Source organism: Corticium candelabrum, chromosome 11, assembly GCF_963422355.1.
Source record: "Corticium candelabrum chromosome 11, ooCorCand1.1, whole genome shotgun sequence".
Classification (NCBI taxonomy): Eukaryota; Metazoa; Porifera; class Homoscleromorpha; order Homosclerophorida; family Plakinidae; genus Corticium; species Corticium candelabrum.
Window position 1 is genome coordinate 4,729,381 of NC_085095.1, and position 20,876 is coordinate 4,750,256.

General features: G+C 44.0%; 3 protein-coding genes across 3 annotated transcripts; all 3 read left to right on the top strand.

Annotated features, from left to right (window-relative positions):
- Positions 1–601: 601 nt before the first annotated feature.
- Positions 602–3,022, top strand: LOC134186974 (alpha-1B adrenergic receptor-like). Its single transcript, XM_062655080.1, has 2 exons — positions 602–720; positions 1,469–3,022. Exon 2 carries the CDS (start codon positions 1,490–1,492, stop codon positions 2,777–2,779), a length of 1,290 nt encoding a protein of 429 aa, XP_062511064.1. The 5' UTR covers positions 602–720; positions 1,469–1,489; the 3' UTR covers positions 2,780–3,022.
- A 5,542-nt stretch (positions 3,023–8,564) lies between these two features.
- LOC134186891 (uncharacterized) lies at positions 8,565–10,025 on the top strand. The gene has a single exon (XM_062654972.1). The coding sequence runs from the start codon at positions 9,044–9,046 to the stop codon at positions 9,998–10,000; it is 957 nt and encodes a 318-aa protein (XP_062510956.1). The 5' UTR covers positions 8,565–9,043; the 3' UTR covers positions 10,001–10,025.
- A 3,528-nt stretch (positions 10,026–13,553) lies between these two features.
- Positions 13,554–14,460, top strand: LOC134187021 (uncharacterized). Its single transcript, XM_062655131.1, has one exon. It carries the CDS (start codon positions 13,602–13,604, stop codon positions 14,244–14,246), a length of 645 nt encoding a protein of 214 aa, XP_062511115.1. The 5' UTR covers positions 13,554–13,601; the 3' UTR covers positions 14,247–14,460.
- The last annotated feature ends 6,416 nt before the right edge of the window (positions 14,461–20,876 follow it).

The following is a 20,876-nucleotide window of genomic DNA, read 5'->3' on the forward strand; positions in this document are numbered from 1 at the left end:
ACGCCAAATAGGAATGCACCGGCTTGAGTGTTCTCTCCAGCCTGCTCATTGATTCTTCCAGCCAGATTTGTGCAGGCAGACTCAACTGGGCATCATTGGGCTACTGTGTGGGTTGCTAAAGTGAGTGGCTTTGGGCACAGTGATGAGCTGGCCCTTCTCTGGACTCACTTTGGGAAAGGTCAGCCTCGTACAATCTTGCCTGTTTAAGTGTCTAGCGGACCTAGATGCATTGAAAAAGAAGTAGACACGTGATGGAGTGCAGACTGAGTCTCATGTACGTGTGCATAAGTACGGCTTCACTGCTAACCTGCCCTTGAATGTCGTAAGAAAAGAGCTCGAAAACTTGGCAAACATGTCGCGAAATCGAAAAGAGCGCGAAAGAAACAGGCGGGACTAAACGCACTTTTGACTGGATTTGGCTCGGATTACGTAAAGCCAGCACGTGAAGGACGGGCTTATGGCACGTGAAGATTACAGGGTATACGGGACGTTTATCCGGGTACTGAAGAAAGGGGGCACAAAAAATCGCTAGCCCCAGCGTTGTCGTATACGGGAACCAGGCACGACTGCGCGAGAGGGTCTGGTACGAGGCTATCGCTGGATAGGCGGCGAAGTGCAGCACTCGAAGTCTGTTGGTTAAAGAGTCTATGTTCAGCTCGTTCGATCTACGTACGTTCTAGTACGGTCGGAAGAGTCAGCACAGGTGCAACAATCTACGAGGTCGGGTAGTTAATTAGATAGATAACTAACCATGCTAGACAGCAGAGAACATTCACCTCACCTTTTTCCTCTACTGTAGTTTTTCAACTCAAGATAACACTGCTGCACTGCTATACTTTCATTTTGTGACATAGCACGACTAGCTAGAGGGCGCTGCGCTAAGTTGCAATTTAAAGGGGCGTGCCTGACAAAACAAGACGAAATAGATAGTTTTGTTCCTAGTTCTCATACAAGAACTCTCATAAAGTGTTTGGTAGTTGATGTGTGCAAAACTGCCGTTTTTCATCTTTCGTTTGCAAGTCTAGTCTGCGGTTCATAGTGATCAAAGTTCTGGATATTACTAGGGGAGAGCGCACAATTTTGTGCGTTAGTTTCAGATGAACGTTATGAACGTGTTAATTCAAATGCTGATGGTTGGGAAGCTCCGCTTTGGCTGGAGAGCAGCAGACGCTTAGGGGGCGTGTCAAGGGTAGATTTGCCTTTCTGACATTGATAGCACTTTCACGCAGTGCACGCAGATTGTCTATATGGTACGCTGTATCCTTCTAAAAAATTGATTAACGACGTTGACATTAGAGGAAACGTATCTATAATTTCTGCACTATAGAGCAAATCCGGAAGCCTATATATATATTTATTTATGTATTTATGCTGGACAGTGCCATTTAAGGCGCTGTTCATTAGAATTGATCTTCAACTACTATTTTCATGCATGACTGTAATGACTTGTTGCATTGCTGTTCTTCAGGTCTTCTACTGGACAAAGAGAATGACTGACTCTTTACTAATGGACTTCGTCAGTTTTCCACTAGAAGAGAACACGACATTGTTACCAAATAATGTGTCTGTGCCAAACAAGACCAATATGACGGGACCCCCTTCTAGTCTTTACACCGCTACTGTGAGAAGAGCCTTCGTTATTGCGACTGGCATTCCCGCTGGAGTAGAGACAATTCTTTGCACGTTGGTTCTTTATGCTGCTTTTCGCGTAAAAGCTTACCATTCTGCGTTGAACTTTCTGGTGGTAAATGCTGCAGCTGCTGATCTGCTACGTGGAATTCATGGCTTCTTTGGTCCTCCATTGTTCTATGATACGTTGGACTATACAAGTGTAAACAAGGGACTATGTGTATGCTACATGTGGACTCATATCATGCAGTATTGCTGGTCTATGTGGTCCATCGCTTTGATTGCGTACAGTAGGTACGATCTAGTAGCAAATCCATTTAGGAAGGTGGTGACCAAGAAAATAGCCATCATTGCCGTCTTTGCTATTCTCATTGAAGGAATCATATTTGCTAGTCTTCCTCTGATGGGATGGAATAGCTACGGTCTAATTCCTTTGCAACCGGGAAGTTTAAAATACCGTTGTTCTGTCGCTGATAAGAGACTATCTAGTGGTCACAAAGCTTTCTTGCCTGTTTTTTATGGAGTCAACTATCTTCTACCGCTAATTGTTGTCGTCGTAAGTTACGGTCTTATTGTTCCCATTGCTATTCGACAAAGAAGAAGACGACTGGTTAGGGTATCTTCAAGCATCTTATCCGGTTATTCTAATGGATTGGAAGAAACACCTACACGCAGAAAGTCCATTCAAGCCTCTGGTTGGTCTACCTCTAGCTCGTCAAGATTGAGACGTGGTAGCGACAGTGTAGGTGCGTCTGACATTCTTCGATCTAGAGCATTTTGCTATGTGACTGTCATTGTCGTCAGCAACGTCGTTCTCACCACGCCTTTTGCAGCGGCTGAGTTGCTTCGCTTATTGGACATTGTCGACGTCAATGTTCTAGTCATTCCTGTTGTAAAGCTTGTGTTTGCTCTCAATTTTGTGGTTAACTCGTGCTTCTACGTTCTCTGGGTTCGCGACTTTCGTCATGGCTTGTTGAACACTCTTGGATGCTCATCATTTTTTCGGCGTCGACGTTGGAGAAAGAACTACAGCAATTCTTCAAAGAGTGAAACCAATTCGACCGGAAAGCACGGTGAACAAAGAATTTTGAAGTCGAACAGACATTGCACAACTAAAGAGGTGAAAACACTACAAGAAACGTCTGTCTAGTACAGTATACAGGATGTGACCTTTCTATGGTATTCACTTAATTAATTAATTGTATGGCCACCTACTAAAGACTACCAACTATGTAGTGCTGCGTTTTGTTATTTTATTATATATGCTCTTAGAGTTGCTAAACTATCGATATTTAACACAATGGTTTAACTAGGTTACTTTATTTTTATTTCTAAATTTAATTAAACCAGTAGCTATTTTATTAAAAGCTGTCATTAATAAAAAATTAGAAGTAACAGATATCATGATGATGGTTATCATGACCGAGTCATTGATCATCAACCTCCCAATTTCACGTTATTCTGTTGTTCTCGTTGCACAGTCGCATGCGTACGTTATTTGTTTTGGGGGTATACACTCCTTTTACAGCAATTACGTGTATAATTGTTGTGATTGTCGTTGTTGTTATGAAAACAACTTCAATGTTATATTTTCAAAATATTTAAAGAGTTAGTGTCTTAATTTTCAATTGACTATTTGATTAGCCGTAATGGCTTCAGAGTGTAATTACGGAAAAGACGGGAAGAGTTCCTACTCTCTGTTCGCGTTCACTGTGTATTTACAAAAATCCCTATAACTTCTGTGTGTCCTTCGTCGGTAAGCGACGATCTTGGCATCATTCGAAAGCGCAAGAGCCCGGATTTCTTGTAGACGCTAAACATAGCATGTAAATAAGACACATGCAGGAGGATAAGGTTTTGCATATCAAAGACCATTAGTCTATTAGAACGTTATATTACATGATTTTACAGATAAGTGGTCACGTAAGCAGATGCCATGTCAATTACTTCATTACTATTAATTACTCTAGTGCAAAGCTTCATGCGTTCAGCAACGCTTGGTAGTGTTCGTTTGGGCTTGGCTGGTCAATGTAACATCACTATCGACTTCCGTCACTTCCTAGTCGTCATCTATCTCATTTGTGATGCTAGAGCTCTCCATGATGTCTTTCCTGCATTCCGTCTTTTTTCTAGAAATTTTCTTCTTTTTTCCACGTGTTTTGCAGATATTGTAAGTCACAGTAAAACACGTCTGTGTCAGTAACAGTAAATCCGGAGTCACAGTAAACAAGCTATGATGTCATAATCACTTAGTAAGTCACAGGCAATTAGTTAACATAGTTCCAGATTCACAGTGAACGCGAACAGAGAGTAGTCTCCAAGTTCGTCACTTCAATTAGGGACATATTACATCAAAACGCCAACTGGAAAAGTAAGAAGAAACAGATGACACATTATACCCAATGGACAAGAAATGCCTAGTGAAGTTCTCAATCTAGGGGTACACTCCCCTAGACAAAGAGTACAGCGTGCCTACCTAGACGCCAAGCAGGCCAACAACACGTCTTCAGACAAGGACATTAAGCCGCCAGAAAGGTTAAACATAAGGCCTGTCCACACTTGCAACTGGATCGATCGCAATCCAATCGCGAGGCGGGATCGGTTGAATCCAATTAGAAATAATGGGCGTTACCTCCACGTTCAGAACATCTAGCACTCACTACTCATCTTTCTTTTCGCTCACCTTACGTCGCTGTACTAATTAATGCTTTTCACAAGCAAAGAAGCCACACGTGCACATCGGTCATCAGTCACGTGATATCGAAAATAGGGCGGAGGTACGTACGTAGCGTTCACAAAGTGCAGTGTACGCCCGATCACGATCCATTCTGGTCTAGTGTGTACAGGGCTCTAGTATAGAAGGGAGATGTAGTGGTATTAGCATGTACCGTCCTGCTAGAGTTGTGTTGTATGTGCACGGAATAAACCAGCACAAAACACTACAGTAATTACTTCGACTTTATTAGCTAGATACTAGTATATATAAGTTCTTTTATTTAGTGAGAGCAGTAGATAGAGACAATTGACCTTACTGATTTCCACTATCGATCAGTGAATAGCTGATGATAATTACACAGAGTCTCTAGTATTTTCAGTAGATCTATTCAATAACCATTGAATCTAGATCTAGATGAGCAAAACCTAGCTACTTCAATCGACTACTACTACACTTCCATGGTTTGCTGGCACACTACCGCTGGCAACAACAAATACATTTACTCAACAACTAATCCCTATAGTAGAGACGGCAAGCTATACATTATAAGCTTCAAGTTTTCATACCATCTGCAGTTCTTTGTATGACTTGCCCCTATTCATTGTTGTAGCACGTTTTTTATACTTGTACAAGACAACGCCAAGTGTGACAATGAGACAAACAACAATCACCAAACACACGCCACCTCCAACTAAGAACGGCCATCCTAGACAATATCCATGCTGTATATGCGCAACCGTTATATTCATTCAAACAATATTACCATGTCCATGTCTATGACCGCGGCGATCATCGTGACGAAAATTCTCTTCACCGTACTCATCAGGGTCACCACTATTGAGTCTGCCACTGTCTTTATCATCAAAGTCTCCATTCCCATCTCCTAGTCGTTCATGATGATCGCCACGGTGATGCTTAGAATTATGATCACGGTCATGGTGTTGTTCATGAGGACGAAACTGATGTCCATGCTGAGCATCAGAATCGTGGTGACGACCACCATCTCCGTCCACAAGAGGAAAGTCTGCGCCAACAAAAGCATAGTCAATGTCTATTGTAGGCACAATTACCAGTGCCGATATAAAGCTAAACTACAAATGTACTTGTGCCAAAGACATCCGCATTTGTAACCAAAGCTGAAACATTAGAAGCAGTTATGTAATAATATTTGCATATACATGTACAGACGATCGAGATGGCATCTCCTGGCACAAAATTTACAATGGCGATAGCGTCACGTCAGAGAAAGCTAAACTGTCGCAGTCGTTTGAGACAACCTCCTTGCAAAGTCAAATTTCCAGCTGCACTTACGTGTACAGTACCTGCTCTATCAGCCTTCTAGCTAGAGGTAGTAGGGATCTCTAGCTAGCTGAGATGTATGTAGGTTGGGCCTAATGTACAATTTTATTTACCCGATGCCAGGATAGCAGATACAATGCACAAGACCGAGAGACAGCTCATGTTGACGGCGGAAGAGAACGACGCAAGCTGCTGGCACACCTGTAGTTAATGCCAGCTCAGCAGACGTCACATGCAATATCGAGACAGCGGGAGTTTGGGAGTCTGCACGGAACCAATATTCGGTTCAGAGCCATATACACGTACTAGCTACATTGCCCGGCTTCGCCGGGTGCATCTCGTCTAGAATTTATTACGTTACAGTGAGATATGTTCTAGGCAATCAGCAGCAATGGTTCTAGTAAATATTAAAATTATCACGTGAAATGATCGCTTATCGGCATTAAATTCCGATGACTTTAAATTCCTGACTGTGTCGTGACAAAATGTTTACGGCCATTTTTAGGCTTTCGTGCGTCTAGGAGATGGACTGATGAAGCATGTGTTGTAGTTGGTCGACAATGTCTGACCTTAGGCCTTGTACATGTATGACTGTTTGACGTACAGAAGAGTGGACTATATATCGTCACCAACAAAGTAAATTTGAGCAAATTTAGGAGTAGAATTTTCTGAAACAGCAAGACTTCTAATAGAATGATAGATTATTCCCTGAAACAGGAACTTCAACCAGTGCAAGCTTTAGTTTCATCGCATCCAAAGTACGTCATCTGAAAAGCTGAGTTAAACGCTTGCGTGTTTGAGAGGAAATTAATGCTGCGCTTCAACCGATTGTCTCAAAGTAGGGGGTAGGCGGTTTGGGTATGGCGGGTAACAAAACTTTTCCGCTATTGCAGCAGATGCCTGGTGGTTCCCTCTTCCATGTCAGTGCTTCGCAAATGTTTGCACTTGATGTTCATTTTGCCAATGTTGTTAGAAGTAGGCTTCAGTATAAGATATCTAATAGAAACGTTTAGTAAATGACGGGCGACATGCAAGATAGAGGAGAACCTGTACGCCAAAGGACTGTTTGTGGTATTTGCTATAACTATCGTTTTCCACGAGCAGAGCATTGATGACAGTATGCATTGCCTGCATAATAGAAACAGTTCCAAAAATGAGACAACTTGGTAAGAAAGTATAAGAATATTTTAGAAGTACGTGATTATTGACGCACGTGATAAGCGCAAGATGAGAAAGACGGCGGTGCTCACAATTAACTCTTTCATTGACTGGAAAAGTAGTTTTAGCACAGTAGTAGCTTTTGCGATCCGTCGACGGGCACTGCGCTGGCGCTGTGAGTCAAACCGGCGAGTAGCTTCGTAATCTTTTTCCTGTCGCAGTGATACGAAATAGCAAGACATACAGAAAGTGATTTTTGAGAGGCATTTTGACAGTGGACAGGCGGGTTTGCTGTAATGACGCGAGCGTTTGTGACACACAATAACTGACTAGACTGCTAGTGTATTGATTAATGTTCGTGCTGGAAAGTGAGAGAAAATCAAGTTAGTCTAGGTACGCATGTAACAGTACAGTGTCCTGCATGCATGCATATAGTATAAGAGTTCTGGCTCACTTTTTCTAGCTCACTGCCAAATATTCTGAGCTCGTGCACTTTCGGCATTCCAATTGTGCGCTCTTCCAATTGCACGCCCATATATGTCTATCGTGCAAGTAAATGGTCGCTATCTCTTTGTTAACTCATCATTGTGCATTTTATCGACTTTGGCACGCACCCTCAGTCGGCGCCCAAGATTCTCTAAAATAGATAGACAAAAATGTTGGTAGATCTGACGGTCAACTCACCACCAACTTCCGGTGGCCTGCATCATAGTGCTATTCTCAAAACGCGGCGTCTGGCACATATATATATATATATGTGCTACCTTATTCTTGCTAAAAGAATATACCCAGCAACCCCATTACGAGTCACCTCATCCAAAAGAATTGTTAAAGATGAAACATTGCTACATTTTCGAATAACATGTGTCATGCAGTTGTCCATGCAGCAACTATTAAACACGGTGGTATATATATATATATATATATATATATATATATATATATATATATATATATATATATATGAGCAATTCTCCAATAAAACTATGTACATGTAGTCTAATATAATTCAATTTCGTGCAGATCGCAACCGTTTAGTTAAAAAACCGACCTTTGCACACTATATACTTTTTAGTCTCGTTAGGCAGCAAGTGTCTGCGTACTAAAGACCTGCATATATACATATATATATTATATAATACAGATAACACAGATAACACATATCCGCCCTAAGGACGGAAGCACAAAAAGTCATAATAATTAGGCAGATAGTCACTAATCAGTCTTGAATTGTATTGCCATAAACGAACAGATAACTGTTCGTGGAATTGCCTGGAAGCTTGGCCCAGAGACAAGCCAGATGATAGAAGAGACTTCTTGACAATTGATCTCAACACCTCCAGACTATGTGCAGCCCACACTCCGTATGATTCCACCACAAGAGGGTAAAACAAACAGCCATAACTGGAAACGTTAGCAAGATGGCGTTCATCTTTGTCCACTTCCCCAGCCTCAGCAGCAGCACCAGCTTTTATGGCAGCATTAATAAGGTGAGAGGGAGTGAACGAATTCCTCACGGAAATGTCGAAATAAGCAGCCTTGCCTAGGGAAAAGTCGGGATGGAAAACCTCACCTGATCTTGTCATAGAATGAGAGGAACAGCGTTGTTCTCGACGTACATTGGAGTTGTCTAAGAGCAACCAGTGGAAGATGACGTCACATAAGGCATCATGTCGCTTAATCCGAAGAGGACCACAGCCAAGACCATGGTGTATATATATATATATATATATATATATATATATATATATATGGCCTTCGGGTGATCAGGAATTCCCTGCTTTCGCACCTGAAATTCAGCGAAGTGTTAATATCTATGGTGGTATTGACTTTCTTGGCTGTCCAGTATACGGACCTGACTCCTATGTTTGTGAGTTTGTTTCCCAACGTGTGGACAGGATTTTGAACTGGCAGGATCGTCTGTCAGCTTTGGAGGATCCCCAAGTGGAGCTTCATCTCCTGAGGAGTTGCTTGAGCCTCTGTAAGCTGAATCATATCATCAGAACTGTTCCTGGCTGCAGGATTGACGAAGTGTTGTTACGTTTTGACAGAGGGCTTCATCATAGCTTGGAGTCTTTGTCCTCTTCCTCTATCTCTGATTTGCCATGGAGACAGGCTACACTTCCTACTCGTTTAGGTGGTCTCGGTCTACGTGAGGCTCACAGATCTTCCTCTGCAGCCTTTGTCGGTAGTTGCAACTCCTCTCGGACTTTGTCTCTCCGCCTGCTCTTCACTCCTTCAATGCCATTTTCTCCACCTGATGGGTCAGATAGTATGTCTCCTACTTCCGTTTTCCCTGGCGAATTGGAATGTCGGCAGTGTTTGGCGGATCTTTTACCACCTAATAGTACGGCGCTATCTGTTAATTCCACGCAACATTCAATTCAACGAGCTTTAGATGACGCTTTGAAATCCAGCGTTAGGTCGTCTCTTTGTAGTTTGCGAGAACAAGCGCGTTTTAATGCTGTCACATTTCCTCATGTGGGGGCTTGGTTGAGGGCAATCCCTAACCCAAATCTCAGCCTGGCCATGTCCCCGCGTGAATTCGTGACTGCTTTGCGTTTGCGCTTAGGAGTTCCAGTGTTTTCACCTCCCCCACGTTCAATTCGCTGTGTCTGTGGCCATATTTTAGATGTCTTTGGTGACCACGCACTTGGCTGTAGCAGCTCTCTGCGAATCAGACGACATGACGCCTTATGTGACACCGTCTATCACTGGTTGCTTGTGGATAATTCTGGGGTACGAAGAGAGCAGCGGTGTTCTTCTCAATCCATGGACAGACCAGGTGATGTTTTTCATCCCGACTTCTCTAACGGAAAGGCTGCTTATTTTGATATCTCAGTGCGAAATTCATTTTCTCCCTCACATGTCATCAATGCAGCTGTAAAGACTGGTGCTGCTGCTCAAGCTGGGGAAATGGAGAAAGACGAACGCCACGACTCAAATGTTTCCTCGTATGGTTGCTTGTTCTATCCTTTGGTTGTTGAGTCATATGGAGTCTGGTCAGAACATAGTCTTGAACTGCTGAAGTCTATTGCCAAGAAGTCTACTCTGTCTACAGGTCACAGTTTCAGCCGAGCTATTACTAACCTTCATGAACAACTGTCTGTGAAACTGTGGCAATACAACTCTCGCATGATAACTGAACATCTAGATGTTTTGTCTGTAGCAAGTGTTTGTAGTGATGTTTTTCAGTAGTGTTCCGTCCATTGGGCGGTTATAAACAAATAAAAAAAAAATATATATATATATATATATATATATATATATATCGATGGTCTACAACTATAGACCAGTGAACAGTTCGTGTACGCATCATTCAAGCCACAAGGACTAAGGAGATTAGATCGTGAATGTCCAGAGTATAAATAAGTGGTGCCACAACACCTTCCAGACAGTCAGCAGACCATATATGCATGTGCGGGGAATACCGCGTATACATTAGTACGTGTACAACCACTACGAATACCTAGACACTGCAAATAACTATACAATGCCGACATTTCTTCTAGAGAAAATCAAAAGAGCTTCTCCGCATTACAGAAAAAAGCGAAATCGCCCTCTTCATTTCAGAAGTTTTAGATTGAGAATGAGGAATTAAGAGCCGACGACTGAAGCTAGATTTACAATATAACGCTGGCGACGCTGGCGAGAACGCTCAGGCAGGCGTCATATTGTAAACACTCGCGCGTCGCCGACGCTAGAGTTGATTCAAGTTCGACTCTAGCGTCCAAACGGGAAGTGCTCTAGCGTCTACCGGAAGCACGTGCCTTTCGTCGATAAATCAGAGATCAAATCCGGGAGTGAAATAATCGGAAGTAAACTATGGAAGCGAAGCCTACCGAAAGTGTATACGTGTAGGTACGGCTGCTTGTGGCAGATCAAGTCACGGTAGCTTAGGGATGACAGGCGCAAGAAAAGCGCCTGGAAAAACGTATCGAAAAAACCGGGCTCCCAAGTAATGTGGAAGCGTCTCCGCGATAACGTTAACATGGTGAGGGAGAAACTCAGGAAACGAAAACCAAATCACAGACTCTGTATACGATTATGATGAGCATGCGCGTAGTGGCTCGTCGCTGACGCTCATCAAATGATATTGTAAATGACACAGCGTCAGCGTCAGCATTTTGACACCTACTCGGCGTCTTCGGCGTCATATTGTAAACCTAGCTTGTCGTAGTGCAGATAGAATACTTGTAAATGAAGGTTGCAACAGCTACCAGTGTAGATCTGTCTCCCTTGCAAGATGTATAACTAGGTCCGGAAAGTGACGTGACCAATAGAAATGGATCTCTAAATCACAATAGACGTTGCCGTCAAGCATGAAGTACTGACGTGCGAGACTGGACAAGAAGAAATTCTTTACAATTAATAAATGACAACAGTGATGCCAGCTTTTCTCAGTCAATCAAGTCGCTATATATATATATATATATATATATATATATATATATATATATCAGACTTTAGATGTCTGATGTACACTTCAGGTGCTCAACGCTACGCATGAAATCACATGCAGTATTGCACTTTTTCAATGACACACCTGAACTCACAGTAGCCTAGTCTCGCGTAACGTGGGGTGTGTGGGGATGCATGGAGTGGTGGAGGCTATAGCCCCAAACATGTTGGCGTGTCACTCCGCTCCAGCAGAATTCAAGTTAATTAAGTTACTAAACAGTCCACTTAGCCTTAGAGTAGTATGACAACAACGTTGACAATCTCTTTGTTAATACACATCATCATTTCAGTATGGTACAGAACCAGCAGTGTTGAGAAGTCGTAGTGAAGTGCGTATGCGGGTACTTCTTAAGACCTTTTCTCCGCTGTCCGGCAATGGCAGAGTCAAAGAAGACCGCATCAAAAAGGCAGAAGTCTATCCATCAATTATTTTTCAAGTAATTGTAAGGTTGTCACCCGATATTGACCAGGAAATGGAATCTCCGGCGGCTACGGCGCCGCTACCTACCGATTTGCAAGCACTAGCTCCGGACTTCCTCTACTTTGTGCTCAGGTTATTCTAGCTAACTACGAAATGTTAGAATTGGTCAGAGCTGGTTTGCACTAATCATTAGTATTCTAGATTGTATTTTCATCGAGATACCATTTAATTTGACAATCACAGCGAGCCTTGAAACCCTTTTGGCACGAACTGTAATTACTAGTGTTTCCACTCCTTTTAATACGAACACCGAGTCCCGCAGTTTGTTTGTAACCTGAAATCGATACTATATTTACTGACATGTCTATACAAACTGCAAGTGAGAGAAAAAAGTAAAAGTAGAAAACAGGCGTGGCTTTGCAAGTAAAAATGGGCGTCGTTTGCATTCTAATTCATTAGCCCCCAAATTTGAGGGACACGCTACGCCGGTGCAGCTCTCTATTTCACAGGCAGTTCTCGCGTAATTCCTGAAGGTTACACGGAGCTGGGGCTGTCTGGATGGGGGTGAATGCCCTGGTGATCTATGAAATGATCAAGATACGTGACGGATGTCTCCATGAACGCGCACTTGTCTTTTCCTAACCTAAATCCTGCGTTTTCTAATCTTTGCAACACCTGCTCCAACCATGCTGCGTGTTCTGCTTCCGTCGCCCCTATGACAAGAATATCGTCCAAGTACTTGTCAATGACAGGAATTCCTCTGAAAACACTCTCTACAACTCTCTGAAAAATGCAGGGTGCCCATGATATTCCGAAGCGTAATCTCCTCATTAACTGGAAAAGTCTCCTTTGTGTGTTGATCGTTGTGTACTTTTGTGATTCCCCGATAAAGGAACTTGATTGTAAGCCTGGCTCAGGTCAAGCTTGGAAAAATATAATTTTGCTAAAAAGTCTTCCACCTTGGGAATTGGACAAGTGTCCAGTTGCACTGCTCGGTTGACAGTTCGTTTAAAATCACCACATATGCGTATTGATCTATCTGGTTTCACCACGGGTAGGATGGGTGTCGCCCAAGTTGCGTGTTCCACCTGTCTGAGAATTCCTTCTGTACTGCTGCCACGTTCTTCTCAGTTGTCTCCATTGATCTAGCAATCTCCTATGCCTTCTTGAATGTCAAATCGCTCTGTCAACAGATGTCGCTTGGTGCGATCATCCCTCACTCCACACACCAATCTGTCACGAAGGTGGTCGTCTAGACGATCTCCAAAGTCACAAAAACTCTGCCAGTTCCCGCAGCTTTGCAAAAACGTAGAGACATCTTCCTATAACTGTTGGACGAGGGTCGCAGTGATTCTGTAGCGTTTCGCATAACTTTATATGATGTGTCTGCAGGCTTGCTGGGTCCTACCAGACAACGTAACAGATGGTAAGTCTGCTTACTACATGAGTTCAGCAGACTTGCTCGTTTCCTGTTTTCGTCTCCAGGTGATACACCAGTTTCTACAAAGAACTGTTCTAGGCGTTCCTGATATACACCCCACTCTTCCACCTTAGCTCCATATTCCTCAAATCGGGTGATTGGAAGCAAAAACGGAAACTGACATGTAATGACCGTCTGTGGAGCCACCTCCCAACCTCATTGGCCTGACCTGGCTACGCTGCGTGATCGTGCTCCCCTTCCATAGTTGATCCTCGTCGCCAATGTAATATCTTCTCTAGATGGATAGAACTACTGTTCCCGCTCACACTTTCTTACACGGGTTCCCCGGATTAAACCCGAGTCCCGTACTAACCCGAGTCCCGTACTAAACCCGAGTCCCGTACTAAACTCGAGTCCCGTACTACACCTGAGTCCCGTACTAAACCCGAGTCCCGTACTACCACAGTCACGTCGCTTGTTTTTTTGCTACAGTACGAATGACGACCACTCAACCTGTTTACCATCACCCGTCGGCACAGGTCGCTCATGTTCAAGTGGTTTCGCTTTCCAACACCCAAGCCGTTGGTGCAAACGATGGCCTTCACGTTGCCATTGGACAAGGAGGCTATTATCACGTCTACGGACAAAACTCATCCCAAGGCAATTCACGAGTTGTTCTTCTTATAATGTTTGGAGTCTTTTGTGTGTTTTCTGGTACTTCAATGACAGCTGTTGGGTTCTCAAGTGGAGCCACTGCCATAGGAGTGATTGGCGTTCTTTTTCTGATAGCTGGAATCGTGATGATTCCATGTGGGTTTTACTACTGTAGTGTGGTTAGACAGAGAATGTTTGCAGAACGTCAACGTGTTGCCCAGAATGTCAATGCCCCTTTGCCAAGCAGTGGGCAGGGGCAGGTTCCTGTGCCTGTCAGTGCACCAAGAGTTGAACTTGCTGCATCTGCATATTCTTCGCCCTATGGTCAAACTAGTGGATATCCTACTGGACTAATGGTTTCATCTGCTCCAGTATTGGAACCAACAGTTCCTGCTACAGAATGGAAGGGTGTGACTATTGGTGATGATAATACTGCATCTGCACCACCACCACCCTCATATGAAATGGCGACCCAAGATGTATATTAGAAAGGCAGTGTTTGGAATTTAGCTTAGCTTACAATAACTAGAGCAAAACTGGATGAATTACAGTAACAGGTTTTACAGTTCTTCATTAACGATCAGTTGTAAGGGTATAGATAGCTATAGCTGCTAGTTTACATCTACAATCTAATAGTTTTGAAATACATCTAGTACACAGCAAAATTAACTGCCACTAGCAGTGCAGCTGTGCTAGGATGGATGTGGGAAAGGTTAAACTTCTGCTTAGGTCAAGAGTTCTTCTTGTACGTCAGTCGACCGCAACCGGATGGATGCTAGTAAAACGTGCAGGACATATGCTACTGCAGTCCAGCTTTTAGTGTAGCTGCGATAGCCAACTTCCCAGACTCACGTGAGCTTGGCAGTGTCCGGTTCCCGTATGACACTTTCAGCCTGTCAGCCTCTGAAAGTCTCATATGGTAACTGGACACTGCCAGACTCACGTGACACACAGAGGACACAAGTACATTGCCCCTTGTGAAATTAGAATCTAATTTGAGTTACATTGTATTATAACTTCGATGGACTGTAGCAATAAAGTTTACCGTCCACGCATGCGCTGTACGAAACGCCTTCACATTCGATTGCATCCGGAATTTCGTTATGCCAACACTGTTTCAGCAGATTAGATTGCAAAACCTTTCTCAAGTCGTTTCCCAGGCTCAAACAACGACGAGAGTTCATTCGACAATGGCATCACCGTACTCTACTATGCACGAACAGCAATCTGCTCAAACGCGCGATACTCTTACTTTAGTGTCAGTAGTTCTGGTGTGTGGTGGCCTCTCTATGGCCACGATTGGATTCCCTTCCAATGTTATGTTGGGTGCCATTGGTGTAGTGACGTCAGTGATTGGTTTTGTCATAATTGCAATTGCTTGACTCTGTCTATAATTGTCAAACGGTGCCATTCGAGGGTCAACAGAACAGATTGAGGTAGAAAGCTAGCGTGCGTTAAACGCACGCCCATAAACAAATTTGGTCTTCTCTGGACGTTATTTGCTTTGTTTCTGTGCTACTGTATGTCTGGATGTACTCTAAATAAGGACTGATAAGAGCTGCTTTTGCGAATTTATGTTTACATGTGGACGTCACATGGTTACGCTGTCAGTGGTCACAATGTTCCGTCTTTCCGTGGTTCCACGACGTTTGTTCTTCATTGTTTGTGTGAGACAAGATGAGTCGTTATACAATACTGTATTGTAAATTATCCTAAGTTATCCTGCCGTTTTCGGTGAGTAACGACCACAACTCTGTGCGATGTAGAAAGCTAGCGTGCGTTAAAGGAACGCCCATAGGCGAATTTGGCTTTTCCAAAGGCAAAACGTAAAAAGGCAGTCAAAACGTAACGGTAACTAAAGTCAGACGTCTCCAACTGGTAATAAATTTTACTCTGAGAACACCTTACTCTAACCCTAGTAAGATTCTGTCAGCGACGTCATCGAATTGATATCTAACACTCCCCATGCTTAATTAATTAATGTCATAGTTCTTAAGCTGCAAGAAAAAGGAAAAACAAACCAAATGCAACATAAATAGCCAAGACAACAATTCCATGTCCGGTGGATCTTCAAGAGGTGTCTGATTGGCGGTGTTGGAAAAACTGTTGTCATTGTCAGCCTCGTCGCTGGTTTCGGCTGCTCCAAATGGTGCTATCTGTTTCCGTGACTGTTCTGTCATCGGTTCTGTTTCTGTGGTGTCTGTCTTTTGTCTGGATCGGTGGTGTTGTTCTAGTTGGTCCGGTGTTGGTCGCAGTTGATCGACGTGTCGTCTCCATATTAGATCTCCGGGCGTCGCGGTAACTTCGTAAGACACTGGTCCTGTTTGTCTGTGGACCATACCAGATAAACATTTTGACTCTGGACGGTAATTCCTAGTCATGACACTTTGACCGATCTTAAATGATCTGCACGCCCACCCTATTCTCGTTCTGTACCAATTTATTCTCCACAGTTATCCTGACATCTGGTTTGACCAGATCCAATATGGTTCTCAAGTTTCGTCCAAACATTAGTTGTGCTGGACTGGACTCACTTCGGTCACCATGTGTGGAGCAGTGCGGTAAGCCAACAAACACCTGTTCAGTTTATGTTGTGTAGAAATAGGAGCTTGGTCGGCTTTGAGTGCGCGTTTAAAACTCCTCTCTAATCGTTCAGTGAGGCAGCGTGGTACGGCGCACCTCTCACGTGACGAATGCTATTTTCCTTGGTGAAGGTCTGGAAATGCTCTGACGTAAATTGCGGTCCGTTGTCAGATACAATTTTGTTCTGGAATGTCCATCCGGGACATAACAGATCGAAGTTGTTTCACTGTTTCTTCAGCCGTTGTGCTGGGCATTGTCAGTAATTCGGGCCACTTTCACTATGCGTCCACAATTACCATGTAAGTGATTCCTTGGACTGGCCCCGCAAAGTCGATGTGTATACGTTGCCATGGAGCCGAAGGATACTCCCATCTGTGTAGTGGAGAGCGCACCGGTTCACCTGCTGTCTCCTGACACCCTCTACACTGCCAAGCGCCGTCTTTGAGGTCTCGGTCAATGTTTTTCCACCACACATAAGATCAAGCCAACCCATTCATTTTTTACCATGCCAAGGTGGCCCTCGTGAAGTGTTTCAATGATTCTTGACTGTAGTTTAAAGGAAACCACTACACGAGAGCTCCACAAAAGAACTCCTTCGTGTGTTGTCAACTCATCCCTCTTACGGTAGAAAGAGAGAAGGTTGCCATTCTCCATCTTCGTCCAGCCCTTTTCGACAAAAGTCATGACCTTGGACAATAGCGGATCCCTGCAGGCTGCCGATTATGTTGGAATAAAATACATCCGCTTCTTCTTGCTGACCAGCCTCGGGTTACTGCAGTGGTAACCTTGACGAGCCGTCGCAATTGCAGTGATGTACGGTGTTTCTGTATTTGATTTTGGATGAGAAAGCACCCAAGAAAAGGCACCAACGCTGTAGTTTCGCTGCCGCTGTCACTGGTACTGCTTTGCCAGGATCCATGATATACCGTAAACGGTTTGTGGTCAGTTATTAAGATGAACTGACGGCCTTCTAGGTAGTGTTGAAACTATTTTACTCCCTAAAAGAGTGCCAAGGCCTCTCGTTCTATCTGAGCGCATTGCCTCTTCGTCTTCGTGAGTGACCTCGACGCGTATGCGATTGATCTCTCTTGCCCATCCAGCATCCGATGTGAGAGCACGCCCCCCACTCCGTAAGAAGTATCGCACGCCAACACGACTTCCAATTCGAGATCAAAATGGGTCAGCACCCGATCAGTTAACAGCATGCCTTTGACTTCGTTGAAACTCTTCTCCTGTTCTTCCCCCACTGCCATTTTGTGTCTCGTTTTAGTAGCACATAGAGTGGTGCCAGACGGCTAGACAAGTTCGGTAAGAACTTCGCATAACATTGTACTAGACCTAGGAAAGACCGTAGTTGTGTGATGTCCGTCGTCTGAGGCATCTGTACAACCGCTTGTAGCTTTCTGCTGGACTGGTGAAGACGGCTGAGATGACATGGCCGCAGTACTCCACCATGTCTTGCATGAATCGACATTTACATTCATTCGCCTTCAACTCGTAGTCTTGTAATCTCTGTAGTACGGTCTCTAGACTTGCTAAGTGTTCCCTTGTAGATCGTCCAGTCACTATAATCTCGTCCAAAATATCAGGCGGTTCCAGGAATACCTTGCAATACCACGTCCATCGCTCTCTGCCATATGGCCGGTGCGGATGCGACAACCATAGGGTAGACGTTGATATTGGTAGAGTTCTTTTGAGGTATTCACGGTAAGACAGTCTTTGGAATCTTCTTCCAGCTCCATTTGCAGATACGCTCGCCACAAGGCGATCACACTAAACTGCTTGCCTCCTGCAAGGCCAGCGAAAATGTCTTCTATACGAGGAATCGGATAGGGATCTACATCAAACTGTGGGTTTACTGTTACTTTGAAGTCTTCACAGATTCTCACACTACCGTCTTTCTTCACGAGGGTAACAATGGGGGTGGTCCAGTTACTGTGAGTGACTCGTTCCCGCTTATCCAGCCCGCTTTCCATAATTAGTTTCCGGGCCAGAGGTATAGGTCGCGCCTTCCAGAAACGAGGTTGCCATCCAGTTTGCAATGTCACCCTAGCCTTGATGTTCTTCATTCTTCCAAGCCCTGGTGAAAACACCGCTTGGTGCCGGATTAGTACTTTCTGTAAATCATCCTTGGACTTCAGGTGCAGCAGCTTCCAATCCAGCTTGATCTCTCCCATCAAGCCTCTTCCCAAAAGCGCCGGTCCATTCCCTGCCAAGACATGTAATGGTAGAGCCCTCATTTGCTCTCCATTTTGGACAGTCACCGTGCAGATTCCTATGGGTTTTACCTCCTCTCCTGTATAGGTGTGTAACTCTAATGGTGTCTTTTTCAGTTTGACATGTTTACTCAAGCACTTGTCAAATTTATGTTTGCTAATCACAGACACTGCAGCCCCGTATCTAGTTCTAAGGTAAGGGGTTCACCTGATGTAACCACCTTCACCTTGATGGGTTGATTCCCGTTTAAGTTAAGCCGAATAACGTATTGCAAGTCTGGTAGGTGGTTCCATATTTTCCATCATCTTGGTCAGAGTAACTGTTATCTCCATGGCTATTGTCGGTTTCCTGAATCTTGTTGACGTGCTGTCTATGTCCTTTCCCCTCAGTCTGATATTGGAACTACTCTTATCCGGCTTATCCCTAGAGCGACAGGCTGATTTGACGTGGCCGCGTTTGCCGCAGTTGTGACAAGTGGCTGCCTTGCATGTCTGGGAATTGTGAGTGCCTTTGCAACGATAACACCTCTGCGTTGATGTCACCTGGCAAATTTTCCCGCTGTCGGTGCTAGTATGTTCCTGTTGTGCTTCCGTCGTACCTCCTTGAAGTGTCACAATGTCTTTTGACGCTTGATTTGTGACCACACATCGATCTACCGCTCTGTCAAAATGTAAACTCTGTAACCTTTTCGTTCAGTAGTGCGCGTCGCATTTCGTCGGAGAACTTGCAATCAGTGGCTAGATGCTTCAGTGCTTGAATTCACATATTCGGCTACAGTTTCGTTCGGTTTACGTAACCAATTGTCGAAGTCATAGCGGCACACCAGCGCGAATCGTTCTGATTTCACGTGCTCCTTCATCATCTCGACTATTCGAGTGTACTGTATGTGGCGCCAACAGATCCTTGATTACTTGATAGGTGCCCGCGGAGATGTTCGACATGAGAATGGCCTTTTTCCGGTTCTCATCGGCTACGCCGTTTGCAAGGAAAAAGAAGTTTAGTTGTTCCACATTTCCACATAGTTCTGCCAGTCTGTTCCCTGGGTATATTGCATTAGCTTACCTACCAGAATGACAATCGTTTTGGCGGTCGGCGCTCCCGCCTGGACCGCGTTAGCGTCTTCTCCTCGCTCCGCCATGTGGTTCTCGCTTATGCTGGATACGTCGTCCTCGTCGCCAATGTAGTGTGCAACCTACAACCTGTACTTCTATTCACGAATGATAGATTACACGCGCCAAAACTACGTCATCGAATTGATATCTAGCATAGGGATTCTATATAAAGTAACAAGATCTATAGATAATATGAACCAAAGCCAGACATCATTATTGAATCCTTCCAACCCACTAAATGTAAAATGAAGGCAATGTGGGGTTCGAGTCAAAGCCAAAGGTTATCACATACGGGATAGACGTTGCAAGTGTTGGGTTCCTGTAGAAACTGTTAAGTGAAACTTGTCCTGTGTGCGACGTAGATCGTAAAAAATTTCAGACTAGACCTGACAATGACAAACATGATCGAATTACAGTCGTGGTGATAAACTCTTTCCTAAATGTTTGCCTTTTTGATTGGCGCTTCGTCCATTCTCTCTGATTGCCATGGACAAGCAATCGCAAATGCTGCTTCGTGATTGGCCCAAACTGTGCTCTATCGGCGGTCGTTGGATCAAATCTGCTTGAAAGAAACACATTTTCTAACATTCCTTTCGGTTTCTTTAATTACCAAAATAATGAGTTCGGGTAATTCTAAAGCGTTTTCTCAAGTTTCACACCTGTACGTAACAGAAGTACAAAATTGGCGCACGGGCCTCCGAGGCTGGCAACTGTTTTCTAGGTTGTTAGATAATTAGTGACCAAAACAAAAATAGAATATTGTACACAACACACAACACATTTAATTTCGTTAATTTTGAAAAATTTTAGTCTTCATTTACTGTTTCTAAGTGCGCCCCCCACAAAAGACGACCACGCCCCCACAACGCTTCATAACCCTACATACAGGGTCCGCTACCGTACCTGTGATAATGTGGTATGCAGTGGTGCAAGGTGCGGCACACGTAGTGACAACTACAAAACCGCTCTTAGCGTGAACTTTAACTTAATATTCCTAATATAGCTAGAAGTGATGCTCCAGGCCTTTGACATCTAGAACGTCTGCAAGTGTGAGCACTCATTCACATCATCTATATATATACTTGCAACTACTGAATATGGATGGAACGCAGCGTGGTAGTAGTGTCAATGAACAGTCTGAATTTCAATGCGCGTGCACCTACATGTGTTGCACTTGCCATAACGTGAATTTGCTCCAAACGGCAG